A 20,955-nucleotide genomic window follows, 5' to 3' on the forward strand; every position below is an offset into this window, starting at 1 on the left:
TTCAAATTATTTTATGAGTGATACTAAACAATTTAAATAAATATTTACTGCAGCAGGAATGAAATGTTTACATATTATAGAGGCAGACTCTCTAACATACTCACATACACACACAAAAATACCCATTATATGCTTTTTTGGTTTTAACTCTTAGCAGAGTATCACAAACCCACTTGATGTCCCCAGGTGCCAGATTTTAAGTTTACAGGATGCAATACAGAAAGCAGACAGAAATACTCTCCCTTGGCCCACTCTGAGGAGGCTGCCATGAATTGTGCACTCTAAGAAACACCAGCAAAGTTCATGAAATCGATTTTACTCGTTAAATTAAGTACATGTATTCCATATTCAAGAACACTCTTTATATGAGGAAATGAAATACATCACTTAAGGATGTTGATAACTTAGACACCCTTGCTGCACTGCTTATGCAAAACATCACCAGTTTATCTAGTGACATTACCAAATGGTAACACAGAAGGTTCCTCTATAGCTTAGAGGCACCACAGGCTTTGAAAATGCAGAATAACTGAATTTTGGTTAAAAAAAGCACCACATACATGCTGGCGCTGATTAAGCTCCATCTGTGCCTGAAAGAGAATTACAGTGAAATAAGTGCCCATCAAGTGTTCTCTCAGTCAGCTCAATGCCCTTGAACAGACATCCTGTCTGATACACAAATGAAGAAAACTTTGGTGTATCAGTTTACTCTTCAAATGCTTTCACTCGGAAACACTTTTTCCTTTTCTCCCCAAATTAAAGGCCCAGCAATATTTGGTGGAAGAATGCTTTCATCTTGGTATTTATAGATGTTTTTTGCTAGTATTAAGATTACAAATGACATCATAAAGTATGTACAGCACTGGTCAGAAATGGAGTTTTTATACTTATGAATATAGGTACCCACAGAAGAGCCAAACAACTGATAATTACTTGTATTTGTTACCCAATAAAATCTCTTGCACTCCAATACAATAAAGGTGTCCTCTGCAGAATTCATTAAAGTGGGCAGCCAAAAGCACAGAGATATAGAAGCACTTACATTTGCACTGTGATCACTTCCACTAACACAGACGACATCTTGTTTTTGAATTGTTAATACCTCTTTTGTAAGCTTCAGTCGGATGTCATAAGCATTTTCAGATACTTCATCATACAACAATGCAATACCAGTTTTAGTCTGCAAAAAAGAAAGGCATACAAAAAAATTTAAGAATATGAACATTTCATAATGGTGAATAACAAGCTCTATCCCATTCAATAAATAAAAAGCATACAAATGAGCATTATTTACAGTGGAAAAAGTGGAAAACTGGTCTGCTTTTCAGTCTTCAAATGGATTAGACATAAAAAGCCTCTTTTGTACAGGAAAATACAGTGGTCTTTTAAGTAGACATTAATATGCAAAGAGTAAAAAAAAATTATAAAATTTTCTCCATTGTATTGTTACACAAAGAAATGTTGCCAATAATGATGTAATTATGTCTTGTTTGATTTTATTTATACAAAGACTTATGAAAATATATTAGAAACAGGTATGTATAAATGTATGTGAACACACTTTCCATTTTTGGCAAGAAGCGGGGAAGTGAAATATTGTTCTTGTCCTGAAGATGTTCATTCCACTCTGTCAGAACAAGAACATAAAAGTTCTTTTTCATAAAAGTTGCCATTAAGATACAGAGTTCTGTACCAGTAGAAAACTATGTTTTCACAATGTAAAACGTGATTAAACCCAGTTGTTGCAGAATTTATTTTGTTTAGGATAAAATGAACATACATTTCTTATGTTACATCATCACTGGACTAATAACTAGTAAACTCCATAGGATAGTCAACTATTTGGTATAAATAATGTTTTCTCCATTAGTAGTAGAAAAGAAACTTTAATTTCTGGCTTATTCCCTTAACATTCAGTCAGATATTTCCTCTTCCAAATAAAAACTGTTGTATTAGGACTGCCTGTCCTAATTTGTCAAAATATGCAGACAAATGAAATTTCAAATCTTTACATTCATTGCACAGAAGACAAAAACACCTGCTCTGAAATGAATGATCATATTTAAAAGTACTATTTCTTTATTAATTTGTAATGTATATTACAGCATCATCACAGCACTGCATTTCATGTAAGTGAAGAAAAATCAAGCATGATTTAAGTTTTAGCTGCAGTATTTGTTTTTAAAAGAAGATTTAAAATCAAGTTGTTCATCTATGCTTTCTTAAATGGCAGATGATATCAAAAAGAGAGTAATGGAATTAAAGAAACGTATCCTGTGTACGGAATGAAAGCATGAGGAATTTAAAAATAAAATTAAACATGAAAAATTAGCTTCATAATATTTCTATTTCTATAAAATGAGGGAGAAAGGTCTGTGGTGATTGCCAATAGAACCTTTCAGTCTTTAGGAACAGGATCAGGTTAAGCTTAAGGCACTTAGGCTACACTTTGATGTAGCTCTATGCTGCAACTGAGTGTCATAACCTCCCTTATAGTAGAAATAGAAAATGCAGTCTAGGCAGAAATTAGATTTATTCAGAATTATATACAAAGCAGTTGCTCAGGTGAATTGTTCATAGCTCAGGGCTATCCCTGAGCTCAAAGCAATTGTCCCCATGTAGGTCACTTTTGCCATTCAAGACACTGAGATATCCTAAGACCTCTGAGCATGTAAAGCTGACACAGGCTTTTTAGGACATCCAGGTCCTTTTCTAGCTGGAGGCAGGACCAGATTTCCATGTTTGTAATGAGATATAAACATTGGTCACGTCAGCAGACATCCACATGTAGGTATCTTCAGCCTGTAATGGATGTCATGAAAGGTTTACAGCCAGAAATCACAGAACACCTTGGGCTGGGAGGGTCTTTAAAATCATCTACTTCCAATACTTTGGAAGAACACTTTCCAATAAACCAGGTTGCTCAACGGCCAGGTTGGACCTTGAGCACTTCCAGGAATGGGACATCCACACCTTCTCTGAGAAATCTGTTCAAGTGTGTCAGTACCCTCATAGCAAAAAATTTCTTTCTAATATGTAACTTAAACATATGCTCCTTCAGTTTAAAGCTATTCTGCCCTGCGCCGTTACTACATACCCTTGTAAAGAGTCCTTCTCCAGCTTTCTTTAAGGTGCCTTTAGATACTGGCAGGCTTCTCTAAGGTCTTTCTGGAGCCTTCTCTTTCCCAGACTGAAAAACCCCAATTCTCTCAGCCTGTTTTTGTAAGAGAAACCCACGTCTAAGAGAGCTGTTTAGAATCTGTCCAGGCAGCAGTGAGCAACAGACACCTCTGAAGCATGATCTCTTTTATACATCCATCTAGAAGAGAACAAGTGAGTCATAGCTCTCTGAGCTACAAGGTAAATATAAATAACAACTCAAATATAACTGTCTAATTGTGGGAAGATAAACCTATTCAGTGTTTGTTGGGTATGTCTAAGGGTAAGAAAGTTCTGTCATGGTATAAAGCCTTAATCATTCTCACTTGTTTGGAATCCAATATTTATTTTCCCAAGACTTTGAGTCTTTTCACATTTTCAGCATGTGTGAATGTCTTATCAACACATTTTTGTGAATGACAACATATGAAAACTATGCCAGTACCATCTGCCTAAAAGCCATGCTGCCAGCAGGAAGTATTTCCAAACAGTGGAACTACAGACTTGAAAACCCACTGTCCCTGATTTTTGCTGTTGTTCAGATGTTGAGCATCACTTTCCCATCTGGACTGGTGACCACTGTTACTTTTGCTGTGTACCAGAGCACGCTTTACAGAAACACTGAAGAATGGAGCTCTGGAGCACTCTTTATACAGCTTACACTCATAACAACTCTCTTGCTAGAAATTGTTACATGTGTTTAGAAGAATCCCAATGAAAAAACTCTGAACTTTCATTTGTAACAGATGATCAGGTAACAAATGAAATATGCAGAGTGACTTGTTAAATAGTTTAGCATTTGCCATCACATTATTTCCAATGAAGTCCCACTGAAGTTCATCTATTACTATTAAAATCCAATACCTACATTACACTTCATCTAACTGCTGATATGATCCAAGATGATGTGCAGCAATACCTTATTTGCTTTCAGAATCAATAAGATTAATCTGGACTTCTCTCAGCCTTTTAAGTCAGCTTTTTTTTTTGACCATTATAAATAGCTTTGAATCAAAGTTCAGCACATTCCCTTGTTCATTCTTTGTGTTAAAGCGATGGCATACATTACTCTAGCGGGCAAATCCCAGTCCAGAAAAGGGGTTCTTCAAATAAGAAACTTGAAATGAGAACTTAGTCTCTGCATGTATATGTATACTTCACATTTTAACTAGCTGTGTTCATCTTGATTTCTCATTTAAAAACTGTCTATACAGTGGCCATTCTATGTAACTGATATAAAAAATTGAGGACTGAAAAGTCAAAATAACTCTCCAAAATTATATAGTATTGTTAGAGCTCATAGATTTTGTAATAAAAAGCTCATAAAGTTCAGAAAGTTCATAGGGAGTTGCATCTCAATACGATTTTAATGTTTATGCTGAGAAGTAGGGGAATACGAATTTAAATTCACTTGGGCAGAAAAAGAAATCAAATATTGATTTTCATACCTCTTAGTTTTCTAGACACTGGCTTCAGGAAGAGAAATGTGTGGGTGTTCATGTGCATGTTCACCACGTGGTGGGAGGAAGAGAAAAGATCAGTAGTACAAGCATCATGGTAGCTGTGACTTTTACAACTGTTTTTGAAAAGAAGATAAAACCACAAACCTATTTTCTCAAACCAGCTCAAAAATTGTCAACACCACAGAAAACATTCATCTCTAGAGAAAGCTAGAACAGCAGATGAATCTTTTTATCAGTATTATTGTTGACTACTTAAGAAGGTCCCTACCCAATGTACTTGCCTTAAAGCACTCCCTGTTCAGCATAATGTATTGGACCCTACTCAATGTAACCTGACTCTTTCAATACATCATATCTGCAGTTTAAAGCTCACAATTGTAAATTATGTTTCAAGATAGGCATCTCTACAACAAACTTCAGACTTTCTGGCAAAAAATACTTGTCTTCATTGCTGTTTTATTTTGAAATAGCTTGCAAAAAAATTCCTCTGCATTGAGTTACTTTTGTTCTCCAGCCGAAAACACCTTTTACTGATCCTTTATAAATACATCCATAGCTTCAAGGGCAGTGAAGTTCAATTTTATCTGCTAAAATTCATTCATAAATGACCTTTCTTTATTTGTAAATAAATTTATTTAAGCACTATATTTGAAATTTTTTCCCCATTGAAATGCCACATTATATTTCCAAACTAATATTTTATCAGCAACATTTATACCTCATAGGTCTAGTGATAAAATTCTGTAATTCAATTTCATTTTTTTAAATGAAATTAACTCTTTGGTATACTTATAGTTGGAAAACTTGCTGAAGACACATAAGACCTGGAGTCACCAATTTTTATCCTACATCATTTAAGATTAGGAAGAAATAGAACTTCAGAACTTCATGTAGTGCCCTGAGCAGTAAATTACAGCAGGCTCAAATCTACTTTCTCTCTCACAACTGGTTTGATGTTTTCTAGAGCACATTTCCTATAATGATCAAAAAAGAAAGATACTTTCTCAGAGAAATTAAAATTTAAAATATCCTTGACTAACATATAAAGATTTAAAATGGGATAAAATATAAAGGGAAAAAAAGTGCAAGGTGTTACACTATAGGAAGAACAGTCATCTGTATGGAAGAAGAAAAGCTCTTCTTCACCATGTCTTAAACAATGGAAACAGGTATGTAGGACTGAGGATTGGCAGAACAATATGGGCATCAATATTTTGTTGTTGCAATAAAGGCAAATGCTTTCTTCACATTCTTTCCTACTGATTTGGTTTTTCTTAATCTTACAGGACAGTACCTAAAAGTACAAATAAAAGTAAAGTTCTTTAGTTGGGTACTAGAGAAGGTTCCTTAAACACTGCTGAATGTGAGGGAACAAAATTTCATGCCCATGAAGTAATCCATCACCAGTGTTGCATTTAATACATCTTGGTACATTGTTTCCTTTTATACAGTATTTTGTCAGTGTTGTTTCATGGCTACACTACATCAAAGAGGTAATGAGCTAAAAAGGGTCATGAAATAAACAAAAAATTAAAAGTGGTCAGAGATCTGTAAAATAAGATGTGTAGGTAATTCAAGAAAAATTCAGGTTATTTTGTTTCAAGACAGCAGATATGAGACCATAGCAACAGTTTTAAGTACTTCATAATCTATTTCAAATAGAGCAATCAGGAAGAAAATAATTCAGAAATTTCCTCCTTTGAACATATTCCGGTTATGAGGAAACAGAAATCCTCGAACAGAGTGCTTGGATGAATTATGGACATCCATTGCTAATAGATTTTGAGAGAAAACTGAACAAACATCTGCCCAAATGGTATCAGTAATCCTCCCACAGGACAAAATCCAAGAAAATCTTCTTTAGATCTATTTCATGCTAATATTCAAAATTATGTGACTTCTTGCATATGAATGAACTTCTGAATCCAGGAGAAAACCTGACTGGCTTTACAAGGACACCTGGAATGAATAACTTGCAACTGGTATAGGATGGGTGAAAAGTAACTATTAAGGCTTGAAGAAATTTATCACTTAGGTGCCTTGACAATGGATGAGTGACATTTACAACATGTGTAAATAATCATAATTTTCATAGCACTTAATCTGAAAGATGACTGTAACCTAAGAAGAAATGTGCTCGTGTCTTTCATGATGAAAAGAAAATTCCAGGGTTAAGGAGCCTTGAGCAAGAACATAAATACATACTTTTTAATGGACCAACATGGGACAAATGGATAAGGCAGTAGATAAGTGAGAGCTGTAACACATCTGTGGAACACAGAGAATCAACAATTCCATTAGTACCACAAACACACAAAGAACCATTAATAAAACTAAAAGAAGACAGAAATCAACTATAACTTGCTGAAATCAGTCATACAGAGCTCCCTTACAGAGCATGTTTTTTCCTGTAATAACACATGGAGTTGTCCTTATTCTCAGCTTTAACATACTACAAGTTTTACATCTAATGACATCATTTCACAAATGCAGAGACAAAAATACTTAACCTCAGTACTCCTTCCTTTAAGAAATTTTGACTATAATGATAATGAAGCCATTAAACAGACTATTTGGAGGATAGATTATGGTATCCCAATACTATGAGGGTGAGGGGTTCTGTGAACAAGTTAGAAGAAGCATCTCAAAAAACCTTATGGAGAAGAAATGGTATGGATTTGTCCCATATCTCAGAAGAGTAGTTCAAGACTCCTATATTAGGAGAGAAAACATCATCTTACCATCACATGTAGGAAGAGATCTGGAAAGGTATGAAGCCTAGCTTCAAAGCAAGGAAATTCTGTGACCAGCCCAGCTGAAAGCCTCTAAGGATGGAGGCTGTTCCCTGCTGCTGGGCAACCTGCTCTACTGCTTGTCTGTCCTCATGAGGAAAGGCTTTTCATTGTGTCCCTTTCCAAGTTCCACTTACTGTCTCCTGTCCATCCCGACACCATTACAAAGAGCCTGGTTCCATCTTCCTGATCTCCTCATTGACATGGAAAGGCTCCATTTAGGTTCTGATGAAGCCATCTCCAGGCTGAACAAGCCCAGCTTCCTCACAGGGAAAGTGCTTCCAGCCCCAGTCAGCTTCCACAGTGAACTTTCTCTGTATTATCAGTGCTGTTTTTGTACTGAGGGAATCTGAACTGCATACAGTATCCTGGATACAGTCTAACAAGCACTGGGATGAGAGGGACACTCCTCCCTTAATCTCCTAGTTGTGTTCCTCGTAATACAGCTCAGGATAATGTTCACTTCTCTGCTGCTGGCTCAGCTACAACTCACTACCCATCACGACCCCTTGAGACTCTTCATATGAGCTGCTCCCCAGACACGCAGGACCCAGTCTGTATCACTGCCAGGGGCTCTTCGTTCTGAGGTGCAGGATGTGGCACCTGCTGGATTTTATTAATTTAGTTCATTAATTTCTTTAATTTCTTGACAGTATGTTTGTTAACCTGCCTAGGTGTCTGTCAGTGGTATAGTGACTGCACCCTCCAGTTTGGTGTTATCAGCAAACCTGAAAACCAAGCCCTCTGTGCCTTCTTCCAGGGTACTGACAAAAATGTTAAAGAACATCGGCCACAGGACCCATCTGAAAAACACCCCTTGCCACAAGAATCCAGACAGAGGACACCCCATTAACCACTATCTCCAGCCTGAGCATCAAAGCAGTTGTCCACCCTCATCTAGATGGCAACAAAGTAGCAAACAAACATATTTATTTCCTTACACTAAAATACTACTAATACCAATAACAATGTTCATAATAAAACTGATTCTTTGTTTTAAGACACAAATGCATAAAAAAATGTTAATTTTAAAAAATTCAGGAAAAAAATCATCATGCTCATTGCCACTATCAGGCATCTTTCTGCTCTAAAGTACTACTGCCCACTTTCAGCAGTATCCAATTCCCATGTACAGAAGGATGCAGCAATGCCTTTACATCCATTAGGCCCAGCAGACCGACTCACCCATCTCAGAGTCCAAAGGCCAGGACACATCTACAGTCATGGCAGGGGCCACAATCCCCCTTTCACACCCTCCACACAAAGCCTCACATGCAGTCCCCCAGCAGCTGCTTCTGCCTCCCTTCCCAAAGGAGAAGCCTTGCAGCAGGGAAACAGCAGCAACACCAGCACTGCTGCACATGATGAAACCTGTGGCTGCCCCAGTGGTCCAGCCCATGCACTACTCATGTCTGAAGGGAAATATTTCAAATTAAGCTAAAACCAAGTTAAGTTGGAATCTCATTCCAGTTGGAAAGAAACTGCCAGTGTTAATTTTTAACACTGGATTGTTTTTAGCATCACAAAATCAATAAAACCCCCACCTTGTAAACTAGAATAATATACAATTAAACTGATCTAATAGCTACCCAACTTTCATGATGTACTGGGAACATACACAGCTTCTTTCAGCTCCCATCAAAATAAGCACACCTACAAGCCAAATGCACAGGAAATTACACAAAAAACACCACAACTGCTTTATAGGCTTAGTAAGAAGCCAGTAAAAGTACTTTGTCATACCATTTTTCAAGATGTATAATAGATCATGCATTTTTATTAGAGCTGTAACTCCATTTCATAGTTTCATAATGTTCACAATTGTTCTCAGTGAAGAAAACCACAAATTTCTGACAACTATTTTCAGAAAGGTGATTCACATTCACAACAAAGCTAGTGAAATATTATTTGATGGACACCATTGATTTGCATCTAAGTCAATTAAGAGTAAAGACACTGAATTAAAATGTACTGTAAATTTTAAATGCACTCTGATAAGAATCAGCATCAGAAATGAAGATGGTCTAAACTAGATATTTAGGAAATATTTGAGTGAGTTTTTCCCAAAAGCATTGACTACATCTGAAATTTGCAACTTCAATAACAATGTTTTGATAAAGATTTTTTTACATTTGCATTTATTAATAACAATATTATGGATTGACATTTCAATATGCACAGTTGTAAAGGTGTATTAGCATTACAAGTCTTTAGAAGATTTTTAACTGCAGCATGACAGCATCACTTTCTAACAACTCAGCAAAATTTTTCCTAAACTTTCAAGGGCCATACTCAAAGTAACAGAAGTTTGAAAAGACGCTCTCAATATATAAAATTTAAAAGTCTATTTTGTTCCTTACATCACAACCCATTCAATAGTAAAAAATAGCCTTAGGGATACATATCTGCTAATAACATTAGCCTTGCAAGAAAAGTGGTTAACAGCTGGCTCACAATATCTGTGATCTTAATCAGTAAGCACTAATATCTTGTTTAATTACTGCAAGCTCAGTGTATCATGAGCTAATAAGATATGATTGATTGTTGTCATTCTCATGTCTCTCTCAAAACATCAGACACAAATATTTGAATTCTGTATTGCACATTTGAAAAATGAACTTCTAGAATGTTATGTCAGAATAACAATTCCCTTCTTAATACTCTAAAGAAATGCCAATAGAGACATATAGTTAAATATGTTCTAATAGAAATTCTAATCCATAAAATTGCCAAGGCTCAAACTATTTAGAAAAATTGCCTAGTTTTATTTTGATTTAGATACTATCTTCAAATAAAAGAATTAAGAATAGAAAGAATATAAAACCTCAGAGTATAAAAATGCTCCTATGCTTACAGCAGTTTCCTACCTGCCAAACAAGAAAGCATAAATTTCACACTTCAAAATAAACACTTAGCAATAGCTGGAAAAACCCAGAACATTCCCTTTGGAGATTATTTAAGAAACAGATTATCAGAAAATTAATGTGATTATTTCTATTGCTGATACCATGAATCTTAACCTGGTGGGGCTTCAGCTGATTAATAAATATTCCTGTTGTTATATTAAATGGCAAATAAAAACTCTAAGAGCGCAATAAAAACACCTCACCCATTTTCTTAACCTAGAATAGCCAAGAAAGAGCACTATAAAGGCATAACTTTGTTTTTTTTTAATAGAATACCAGATTTTGATTCATCCTGCTCTTCCTATCCTTCCCCTTTTGACTGATACAGGTCCACCACGTTCATTCTTTTTCAGGATTTTGTATAAAATTATTGGGGTTTTTTTGTTTTGGTTTGGGTTTTTTTTGCCCTGGTAAACTGTTGTGTTACTCTGACAAAACCAATAAGAAAGCCATATCTAACTGCTTAATTTCTGAATAAGGTGGAAAAGAGAACAAGTCCAACTAGGAAAAAATTACTAAAGCTTTCTGCAGAAGACAAAAACAAAACAAACAAACAAAACAACAACCAGACAAACAAAACCAACGAAATAATAATATATAACCAGTTTATATATAACCTTAAGCAGTTATCCTTCAGAAACTGGAAGTATATAAACAAAATAGCACAGAAGATACAGGAAACCTATGAAAAAGTGAAGGATTTTTTGCAATGCCCAGTAACTGAATAAAAACTGCAGGTAATTAAGGTATTGAAAATTCAATTATTTATTTCAATTCCGACTTCAGACAAAGATTTCTTAAGATGGAGAATATGTATTCTAAACCCCCTTTCAAAAGCAAGAAAACATGTCATCAGAAACAGCAAGTAGAGATACAGATTCAGCTCTCATTTTAAAAAGATACATGGTCTGGGATGAATGAATGTTTGTCCAGAATTCAAAGAAACTGCTATTTTTAAAGCATATACAGTCTAGTCTCATTAACATTAAGACAAACAAGGAGATCAGTACTAAAAAAAAAAAAATCTGCAACTGATGCTAAGTCTGATTTTGACAGCTGCATATAAAACTTGTTTTATATCTTTCTCAATTTCAATAATTTGCTGATCAACAACCAGTACATGCAACTGACTGACCCACTGGCCCTGTAACCATTTGACTTAAGCCTATGGAGGTGCATTTACACATTTGGATGCATGTATCACAGAACAAAAATAAAGCTAGGAAAAGAAACTAGGTAGCAGACAATCAAAAATGTCCGAGTAAAAGGATTCAAAAGTAAGATGCTTGACAAAAGAGCTGGACACTTTAGGGTTTTTGATGAAATGTTGCCAAAAAAATCTGTATTTCAGAGTGAATAATGTGGAGCAGAATTTAATTTTATCCATTATCATCTGTCCAGTGTCATCTGTCCCTTGATGCTCTTGGACACAGAGCACTGGACTGCCACAGTGTTTGACTAACACATGGAAACTCTCATTCTCATAGGCTGGGGTAAAGCTGATCTGCATCACCCACTGCAGGCCATGGCAAAGGTCGCTGAACGAGCTCTGATGGACTCGTGGGTCAGCAGGGCACAGTGAGGGCCTGGACAGGGCCTCTGCTGGGCCTGACAGTGTGGGGAGAGCAAGCACCTGAGGAGAGGAGCACCAGCTTCTCCAGCACATGCGCAACAGCAGCGAGTCAGGCAAAGAGAGCTCCTGCATAATCAGCAAGCAGCGCTCAGCAAGGCGGAGCATTAAACACAAGTCGCTGTGTTTAATGTGACACCAGAATTTTTAACCCAAGGATTCACAAAATCTTATGATAACCTTTCTGTCCCAGAAAGGCATTCACCAGAACAACACAAGTTAGCTCCTATCCTGAGAAATGGCAAGACAAAAGGATAGGACTGAGGGGATTTATTTTAAGTTCAGAACCTGGAACCAAAGAACTAAAACAGACTCAGAAACAGACAAAACCCCTGACAGTTAAAGGAAGAGAAAAAAGAAATTTTAATTGTTCCTTTCCAGACAGCATTAACAGCATCATGAAGTCATACCAGTACCATGGCAGAACTACTGTCAGTTTATCCCAGTGGTATTTCACATGGAAAGGCTGAAGGAAGTAATGTCCATGAGTGCACAAATATTTTGGTGACGAGACACTGAGAATACAAATTCCTTTGTTGTGTATATTTGAAGCATATTTATGAAAGGCCTGTGTTCAGAAAAGGTGCATGACCTTAAATACACTATCAATAGTTTCACAGTTTTATGCAAGCATACAAGTCAAATTTGCAAGGTAAGAAACATGATTGTATTGTGTAGGAAACCAGGAGTAGAGAAATGGATGTAAAATGACAGGAGAATAGTTCTTGAGATAACAAAACTTACTTAGGGAAGAGGAAGAGAAGATTTAAAATAAGAACAGAAAACAGTAAGAGAAATTACCAGTAATAAAGAGGAAAATATAAAAATGAAAGAAAAAGAATATTAAAAAAGGTAATTTCTAGAAATTGTATGCTTAAGTAAAAGAATATCTGTCCACTGAAAAACACATCTATCTTTTGCAGCAATGATCACCATAAGTTATTAATCCGTAGAAGGATCTGACATATTAGCTCTACTCAGAGTATTAAAAATGTGTGGAATGTGTAAACAAAATTTACAAAAGCTGTGTACAATAAACGTGATATCCAATATTTGAAAGTGCAGCTAAACAAGAAGCCATAAAACACAGCTGGTGGTAAACAGGATCCTGCCTGAGCTTTACCACTGCTTCTCCCACTACCACACAGCCCTCCAGGATGACCATTAATTGAACTTTGCATTCTACTACTTCCTTCTCATGTTGTGCCAGCCCAAAGATGGATGAGCCAACTTAATCATCACTGATCATTGCTTACCTAATCCCATTTTCATTGCCACACCTATACTTAGATGTGTTTTATATCCCTTTTACGTACTGCCATACTTTCTATTACCCCTTTTCTGCACAGTAGAAAACAAGAAAACTATGTGCTTTTCTAAGGAAGAGTTAAGGGGACAAACAGTGAGAATATTACTGTTTCAGTCTTTCTGTGACATACTGGTTTCAGTTGAAAATTTACTGTGCTTTTTTTTTTGCCTTTTTTTTTTTTTTTGCAACACCATAGCACATAAAGCATCACTCAGTTATCAGGATTTTCTGTTTTGCAGATAAGGATGTTTTGATTAGAAGGTGCAGTATAGGGCACCTCCCCTGCTCCTGCTTAGGTTCTCTTCATTACATGAATGTCAAAGGCTTACTTTAGCCTTTGTTACCCTCCTTTGGTTTCTGTACTACAGGGATACATTTTCTGTGTTCAGATGATTCTCACTGGTGTTCATGGGCCATTAAAAGTCCTGGGAGTAATCTTAGATAATCTCTCTCCATTGCTTGTAGCTGAAACTCAGCTATTATTGCATTCTTACAAAAGAGGAACAGCATTCTAGCTCAAATGCTCAAAAAATCCTAGGGATTTAATTTTAGTCCCAATGAAACAGAAGTCAATTGAAAATTCTCATTCAAGTCAGGCTTTCATTGTAAAAATAATTAGTTTAAACTTTGTCACAAATGTTGACAGCTTTTCAAGTTACGACATTCATAGCATAGTCATTACCATAACTATAAAAATTCATGTAGAATGACATCTCTCAGGATTCTGCAGTTTTCTTCCATAAAATCCACCTAAACTATTTTGTCAACTGCTATCAAGACCCCCCAAACTATGTTGGTTTTCATACTCATTTAGAATTCCTTCAAGTTTCTGAACAAGAAAAGGGTACATTAACAAATTATAAACATATGCAACATCATCATTTAGAAATGAAAATGACACTTAAAAATCTATCTAACTTGTACATTTTTAAATTCCACTATTTCCAAGGCAATCTATATAAAAAGGGCCAAATTACCTACTAAATACTTCAGGTTAATATAATGAAAATATTTGTTAATAATGAATGAAGAAACAATCACACACAGATGAAGCTTTAGTAATTGTGTTTTAAAAAAAGACAGTGAAAACTGAACAGAAAAATGAATACCTAATCAGCCAGTACAGGAACCTTTCAAAAAAATAAAGTTGAACAACAGAATAGATTTCTATGGATATGTTCCAAAAAAAAAAAAAAAAAGAAAGAGAAAGAAGGATAAAAAAAAAAAAGAAGCCAACAAAAAACCCAGTCACAATTATACCATATAATCTACTTAAAGATATGCAAAAAAATCATATTAGTAGCCCTCTTTATTGCTTGTTTTCCTGATTGTGCTAGGGTTTGTTTCATTTTTTAAAGAATTATCAATTATTAAAACAAAAAGCAATGTGGATCTTTTTTTCTGAAATCTGGTTATTATTATTATAAGCATGGAAATGCTAATCATATTCATTTTTCTGCTCTCACAAAGTGAGGGTGTTTTGTTTGAGACTGTACACTTAATAAATAATTCTCAAACTTACAGGAAAGTACTAGGACAGAAGCACTGATGGGCTAAAGATGGAAGGGGCTACTGGAGATCATCTAATTCAAACCCCCATTCAAATCATAGAATTACAGAATGTTAAGGGGTTGGAATGGACCTTAAAGATCATCTCACCCCAACCTCTCTCTCCACAGGCAGGAACATCTCCCACTAGACCAGGCTGCTTTGCTCAGAATCATGTGCTATCAGGTTTTGAGTATTTACAATAATGGAAATCTTGGATAAACCAATGTGGGACCTTTTCCAGTGTCTGACCACCCTCACTGTGAAAAATAAAAAATAATCCTCACTCAACAGAATTTCCTGGGTTCCAACTTTTGTTCATTGCCTCTTTCAGTGGGCATTTCTGAGAACATTCTGGCTCAGTCTTCATTGCCACCTGCCAGCTGGGAATTTTTCCACGTTGGGAAGACTGCTCTGAGCCTTCTCTTCTTTAGCTCTACATTCACAGTTCTCTCAACCTCTTCTCATATGTCAGATGCTCCCTTGATCTATTTGGGCCTTTTCTGGACTTGCTCCAGCATGCCCATATCTCTCCTGCAATAGGAAGCACAGGACAGGACAGGACTACAGATTCTGTCTCACAATGCAGTGCTGAGCAGAGGGGCAGATTCACCTCCATCCACCTGCTGGCAATGCACTTGCTAATGCAGCTGAGAGAGCTGCTGCCTTTAGCCACAAGGCTGCATTGCTGACTCAGTTCAATTTGGTGACCTTTTCTGTAAAGTTGTTTTCCACCCTGTCAGCCTCTACTATGTCTGGAGTTATTCCTTCCCAGGAGCAGGACTGCACACTACCCTTTCCTGAACTTCCCCTCAGCCTGCTCTAACCAGTGCCAATCCTCCTGAAAGGCAGCACAGCCATCTGATATTATGAGCCAGTCCTCCCAGTTTTGTACCATCTGCAAACTTTCTGAGGGCTTTCTCTGTCCCAACATCCAAGTCATCAGATGGTTAACAGTACTGAATCCATTATTGATTTCCTCACTATGGCACTAGTGACCATCATCAACTTGGACTTCATGCCACAGGTCACAACTGTTTTTGACTGTGGTCACTTTTAAATTGCACCTCCCCATTCATCAAGGACATACTCCATCAACTTGTCTATGAGGATATGATGGGAGCCAGTGTCAAAAAATTTGCTATATGCAAGATAAACATCCAGTCTTAGAACCCCATCCACCAATCCAATGACTTCATTAGGGATGATTATGATGTCAGTCAGGTGAAATTTCCCCAACGTAGCAGAGTACTTCCAAACACCTTCTTGTCTATCACATTTGGAAGTGGATTTCCAGGTGAATTTGCTCCATTACCTCTCCAAGGATCTTACCAAGGATCTCACCAAGTGCCCCCACTCTGGATGACCTCCTCTACTAGGTCCACATCTTTCTTGTGCTGGGGAGCCCAGCACAAGATGCAGCACTCCAGGTGGAGTCTCACCAGAGTGGAGCAGAGGGACAGAATCCCCTCCCTCGCACTCCTGGCCACGCTGTTTTGGATGCAGCCCAGGGTGTGGTCAGCTCTCTGGGCTGCAATTGAACACTGTTGGCTCATGTCCAGATTTTCCTCCTATCTCAGGTGCATCCTGTCTCCACAGGACCTCATACTTCAGCCAAGTCAGCCTTTCTTACATCAACTATGTACATTTCCATCCACAAAGATAATGTAAAATGAAGTCTATGGTGCAGACAGAAAGCCTTACCCTTGCCCAAGTCCTTAGTCATCATCCCACAAAAAGAATATAAGGGCACAGCATAAATGCTGCATGAATATCTGAATTTTGCAAAGCAGTCTCATGGATTTATTTCAGTAGCTTAATTGTAGCATAACAGTGGCTTACTGGGGTGGGTCAGATGGGAGGTCAGATTGAGTGTGTGTCAACAAATGTATTTTAAATCATTTTAGGGGATTAATTTAAAAACAAAGTGAACACCATAAATTTTAAATAACACTAACCATAGTAAGGTCAGGTTTTACAGTCAAGTAGGAATCTTTCCCTACTCATACATAGACAAATTTGTAAAATCACTGTAATTATTTCAGTTCTTATGGGGATACACATAATGGCTAGAATGAAGAGGTGTCAAATGCCTTAAAAAACACAACAATCTGAATGTATTTTGCATCAAATGGGAAAATAAGGCTACCTGTAAAAAAAATAGGTCATCTAACAAAATAGGTGACCTTTCAGTGACTCAAAACTTGCTCAAGACTGAACTCAGCAAACCACTTAGGTAGGTACCCAGGATTTAACAAGAGGACTACTGAAATCCAGTTCTACTCCTGAAATCAACAGCTTAGCACAGGCCACCAGTGCCCAGCTGGGTGTGTCACACATGGGGACCTCCACCTCACTCTGCCTGCAGGATCTCAAGGGGCTTTTGGACCATGACAAGTCCCAGCAGACTGTGGGAAGTAGCACATGCAGAGCAGGAGCAACCACACCTCCAGCCAGGGATGGAAAGGTGGTGTGTGTCAATGGGGACTGTTTAGAAGTTTGTTGGTCCTACCAGTAGTAAAAGGATAAGGAGAGACAAAAAAGAGCAAACCTTAGGAGCAAACTGTACTTATGGAAGAACAAGTCTTAGGGTAGAGAATATAGCCTCTAAAAATAAGAGTGAATTAATTGGCTGTAAAATACTTCAGAGTGTTCAGAGGCCCTGGTTTGTAATTTTGCACCCCATCTGATGGACTGTTCACTAAGCTAAGGTCTAACAGAGAGAACAAATGAATAGAAAAGGGGAAGGATGCTGAAAGGAACATCAGTGACAAAATGCAAATAAATGGCAGATCACCAGCCTAACAGGCACAGATGTGAGAGGTCAAGAGACCAAAAGAACTAAAAAAGAATAGTATAAGCAATAAAGTAAGATTAAAGCATATCTTGGCAAAGTACCCATTAAAGATAGAAAAAATAAAAATCCTGAAAGATAGGAAAGTCATTAGAAATCAGCAAAAATCAGACTTTATAAATTGTGAAAATCTGAGAAAGTAAAATAAAACCAGAATGAAGATAGGCTTTTAAAATTATGACAGTTGCCATCAGATAGCAATAGAGTACAGCTCATGACACCTCAGGCCACTGATGTTAATTAACAAGTCATGGAATAGTAAGAAAATTCCAAATGACTATTGAAAGCACACTGTTGCCCTATTTGCATAAGCAAATAGGACATCCTAGGTAACTACAAACAGATTAGCAGCTATTATATATAAGTAAAATAATCATCATTCTCTGATATTAACACACTAGAAACAAAGTCATCAAAGTTAAAGGAAAACTAACTTCCCAAAATGACTTTTATTTCTTGGAGAAATTCACAAGTCAGTTTGATAAAGTGAGTGCATAATGGAATTTATTTATTCTATACATGTTGATAAATCTGAAAAATCTGAACCTGGTGAATTAAGTGGTTCCATGAGCCACAAAGCTGATCTTGCTTTGTTTTACAAAGATTTCTATCCAATATCCTCATAAAAACCTTTTTTTATGTTCCCAGCTCACCATGTTCTCCCTTTGTAACTGTGTCCCAGCATTCCTTGGATTCTACTCCTTCCACAGAACTGGACAAGCACTGGAAACAAGAACATGCACCAGGATATCCATGAGAGTAAGTGCTACCAGCCACACCACAGCCATAAGAGGCTTGTAAATGCGTTTTAATGCCCCCACTGAAGTAATTAGTTCAGCTTTCTCTAACAAGTTAAATTTTTAAACAGGCTTCACAGTACAAAATTAAACAGTCACCAAAGGAAAACAAAGGAAAGTGGAAGGTGGACTAAAGGACAATTAGATCAATGGACTCAAAATTGGCACACACGGCTAATATTTAGGTTAAAATAAAAGCCTACTAAAATGGCTTGTAACAAACAAAACTTAATTGAATGATTAATGAAGAAAAAACCTTCATTGGGGAGTTATAATTTAAAAGTGTGATTTTTGATAATGGATATAAAGAGCCATATTTCCAAGAATATGTACAGAGGAATCAAAAAGATACTTTGTGAAGAAGAAAGTTAAAATGATTGCCCAACTCAACATTGCAAACCAATGCAACATATTATAAGAAATCTTTCCTATAAGTGACAGCTGAAAACTACATAATGTCTCTGCACAGCACAGGTAAACACTAGAACACTTCAATAATTTATGCTGTTATGTGTTAAAAAAATTAAAAGTGGAAAACTGAGAAAAAACTGCAAAAATTGCCTTCAAGAACTTAATAAGTAGAAAAATGTGAACTTTTAAATTTTAATCTATTTATCAATAATAATAAATAATTTGGTAAGGACATTTATCTAAGTATTGCCAAAATATAGTCTAAATTATCAATTTTTTTATTAATGGATATTCGTGAACTCTTGAATGTGTGGGTTTGTTGTTTGGTTTTTTTAGACTTTGGCATCCTTTTCATTTAATGTTAATCAGTTTCCCAAAATTGTATCATTACATCTCTCCAGTCATCTAAAAAATTCTGCCACAAATTCTCCATTAAAAAACCATTTCATTTCTTGATTCAGTTATGGATAGTTAGATAAAATTTTGCAGAGCTTCATGAAGTAGAAGATGCAAACGGGAAAAAATGTTCCTATTCACATTGAATAGCCAGTTCTGTACATTTCATACAGGTTGTTTGTCCTGAAAGTTGCATTTTGGTGAATACTGACTATAAAAACCCTGGAACTGAGGAGGAAAATTAAAATGAAAAAAGTTAGGCACTTGAATTTGCTGTGTCCACTGCCTTACTGCCTCTCTTACCAGGGCAGACAAAAAAATATCCAAGTAGAAGGATGCTAACATCACTCTTCTTCATAATTTCAATTACACAAACATTATTATCCCATTACTGCAGGAAAATAAAAACTCCTTTAACTAGTAATTTTCTATTATGCATATTTAAATTCACCACTCAAGATGTCCAGGATGTCCTCAAGGAGTTGGCAAGAGTCCATAACCTGAAGCCAAAAGAAACAATTTCCTGTGAAAGAACAAAAAACAAGGAATGAGATCCTTTCTCATTCCTCAAATTCCTTGAAAACCCATGTGCAACTCTCACTTGTCTGCAATACTGAGGGAAGTTGTAACTTGTCTGTTCTTGAGTTGGCTGCTGACTGCTATCACAGCCATTAGCCTTTAAAGCTTTTCTCATGGGCACAGGGATCCTCCAACTGTGGAAGGAACAACAGCAGGTAAGCCAATGAAATGTATCACCACTCCATGTTTTAGTCGGCACAAGGAGAGCAGGCATGGCAACCTGGGTTTATGTGCAGATGTTCCCAGATAACACCCATTACCTTCTCAAGCCTTTAGCGAAAAAGTCTTTTTCATCAAAAAACATCATAGTAAAACACAAAATGTAAAATTTAGGAAAAAAAAAAAAAAGGAAAAAAGAGCCAAGTCTTTGGAAAAAAGAGCCAAGTCTTTGGAGTGGTTTATTGCATAGAATGCATTTAGTCTGGATGAATTTGCATTATTTGCTTAATTTAAAACTGCATTTTCAAGCAGTAGTTTCTCATATTTATGATGAACCATTTAAAAAAGAAGACCCAAATCCAATGAACGCTGTGGGCTTTCTGAAGTTTTCAGTTGTGCTTTACCTTTATGCACACAAAGACAATAGTAACACAGTACAATATCTGAGTATGAGAGTAATTTGAGAATAATTATAACCTAATCCAGAAAGAACTCTCAGTATTTAATGCAGTTGAACATAATTTGAGACTGTACATTAGATTTTTTCATTTGATCAATTTGTAAAAGATCCAACTAAATCGCAAAGTCATCCACAAAATATAATGAAGACATTAGGTAAAAAGAGAACTCTCAATATTTCACTGCCACTGTTGCAGCACTGTCATTGTCAGCACTCATACTCTTCCCTTCATTAATCTTCCTCCATCTAGAACAAAACACTTGGATTCCCCTATCTTGCATCCATGCATGGTGACAGCTCTGTAAAGCCCTTGTGCCTGGCTGCCTGTATTTTCACAATCATTTGCATTTTGTTCAAAAAACTGTATTAGAAATTTGTAATGGACTTATTCAATAAAATATTATTATAAGCTAGTTGTCATATCATTTGGACACATGACATTGTCATCTCATCCTTCTGTGCTTGTTTTACTGCTCTTTCATACTATAACTC

The 20,955-nt window shown here is 36.5% G+C and overlaps 1 protein-coding gene across 1 annotated transcript in view; it reads right to left on the reverse strand.

The window, feature by feature from the left end:
- SNTG2 (syntrophin gamma 2) overlaps positions 1–20,955 on the reverse strand; it is a 194,580-nt gene that overhangs the window by 117,589 nt on the left and 56,036 nt on the right. Inside the window, exon 2 of the mRNA XM_071448450.1 lies at positions 1,043–1,180. Coding sequence (XP_071304551.1) covers positions 1,043–1,180 — 138 coding nt within the window. The remainder of the gene's footprint in view (positions 1–1,042; positions 1,181–20,955) is intronic.

Source organism: Agelaius tricolor, unplaced genomic scaffold (assembly GCF_023055355.1).
Source record: "Agelaius tricolor isolate 1412-34295 unplaced genomic scaffold, bAgeTri1.0.p SCAF_1, whole genome shotgun sequence".
NCBI classification, from domain to species: Eukaryota; Metazoa; Chordata; class Aves; order Passeriformes; family Icteridae; genus Agelaius; species Agelaius tricolor.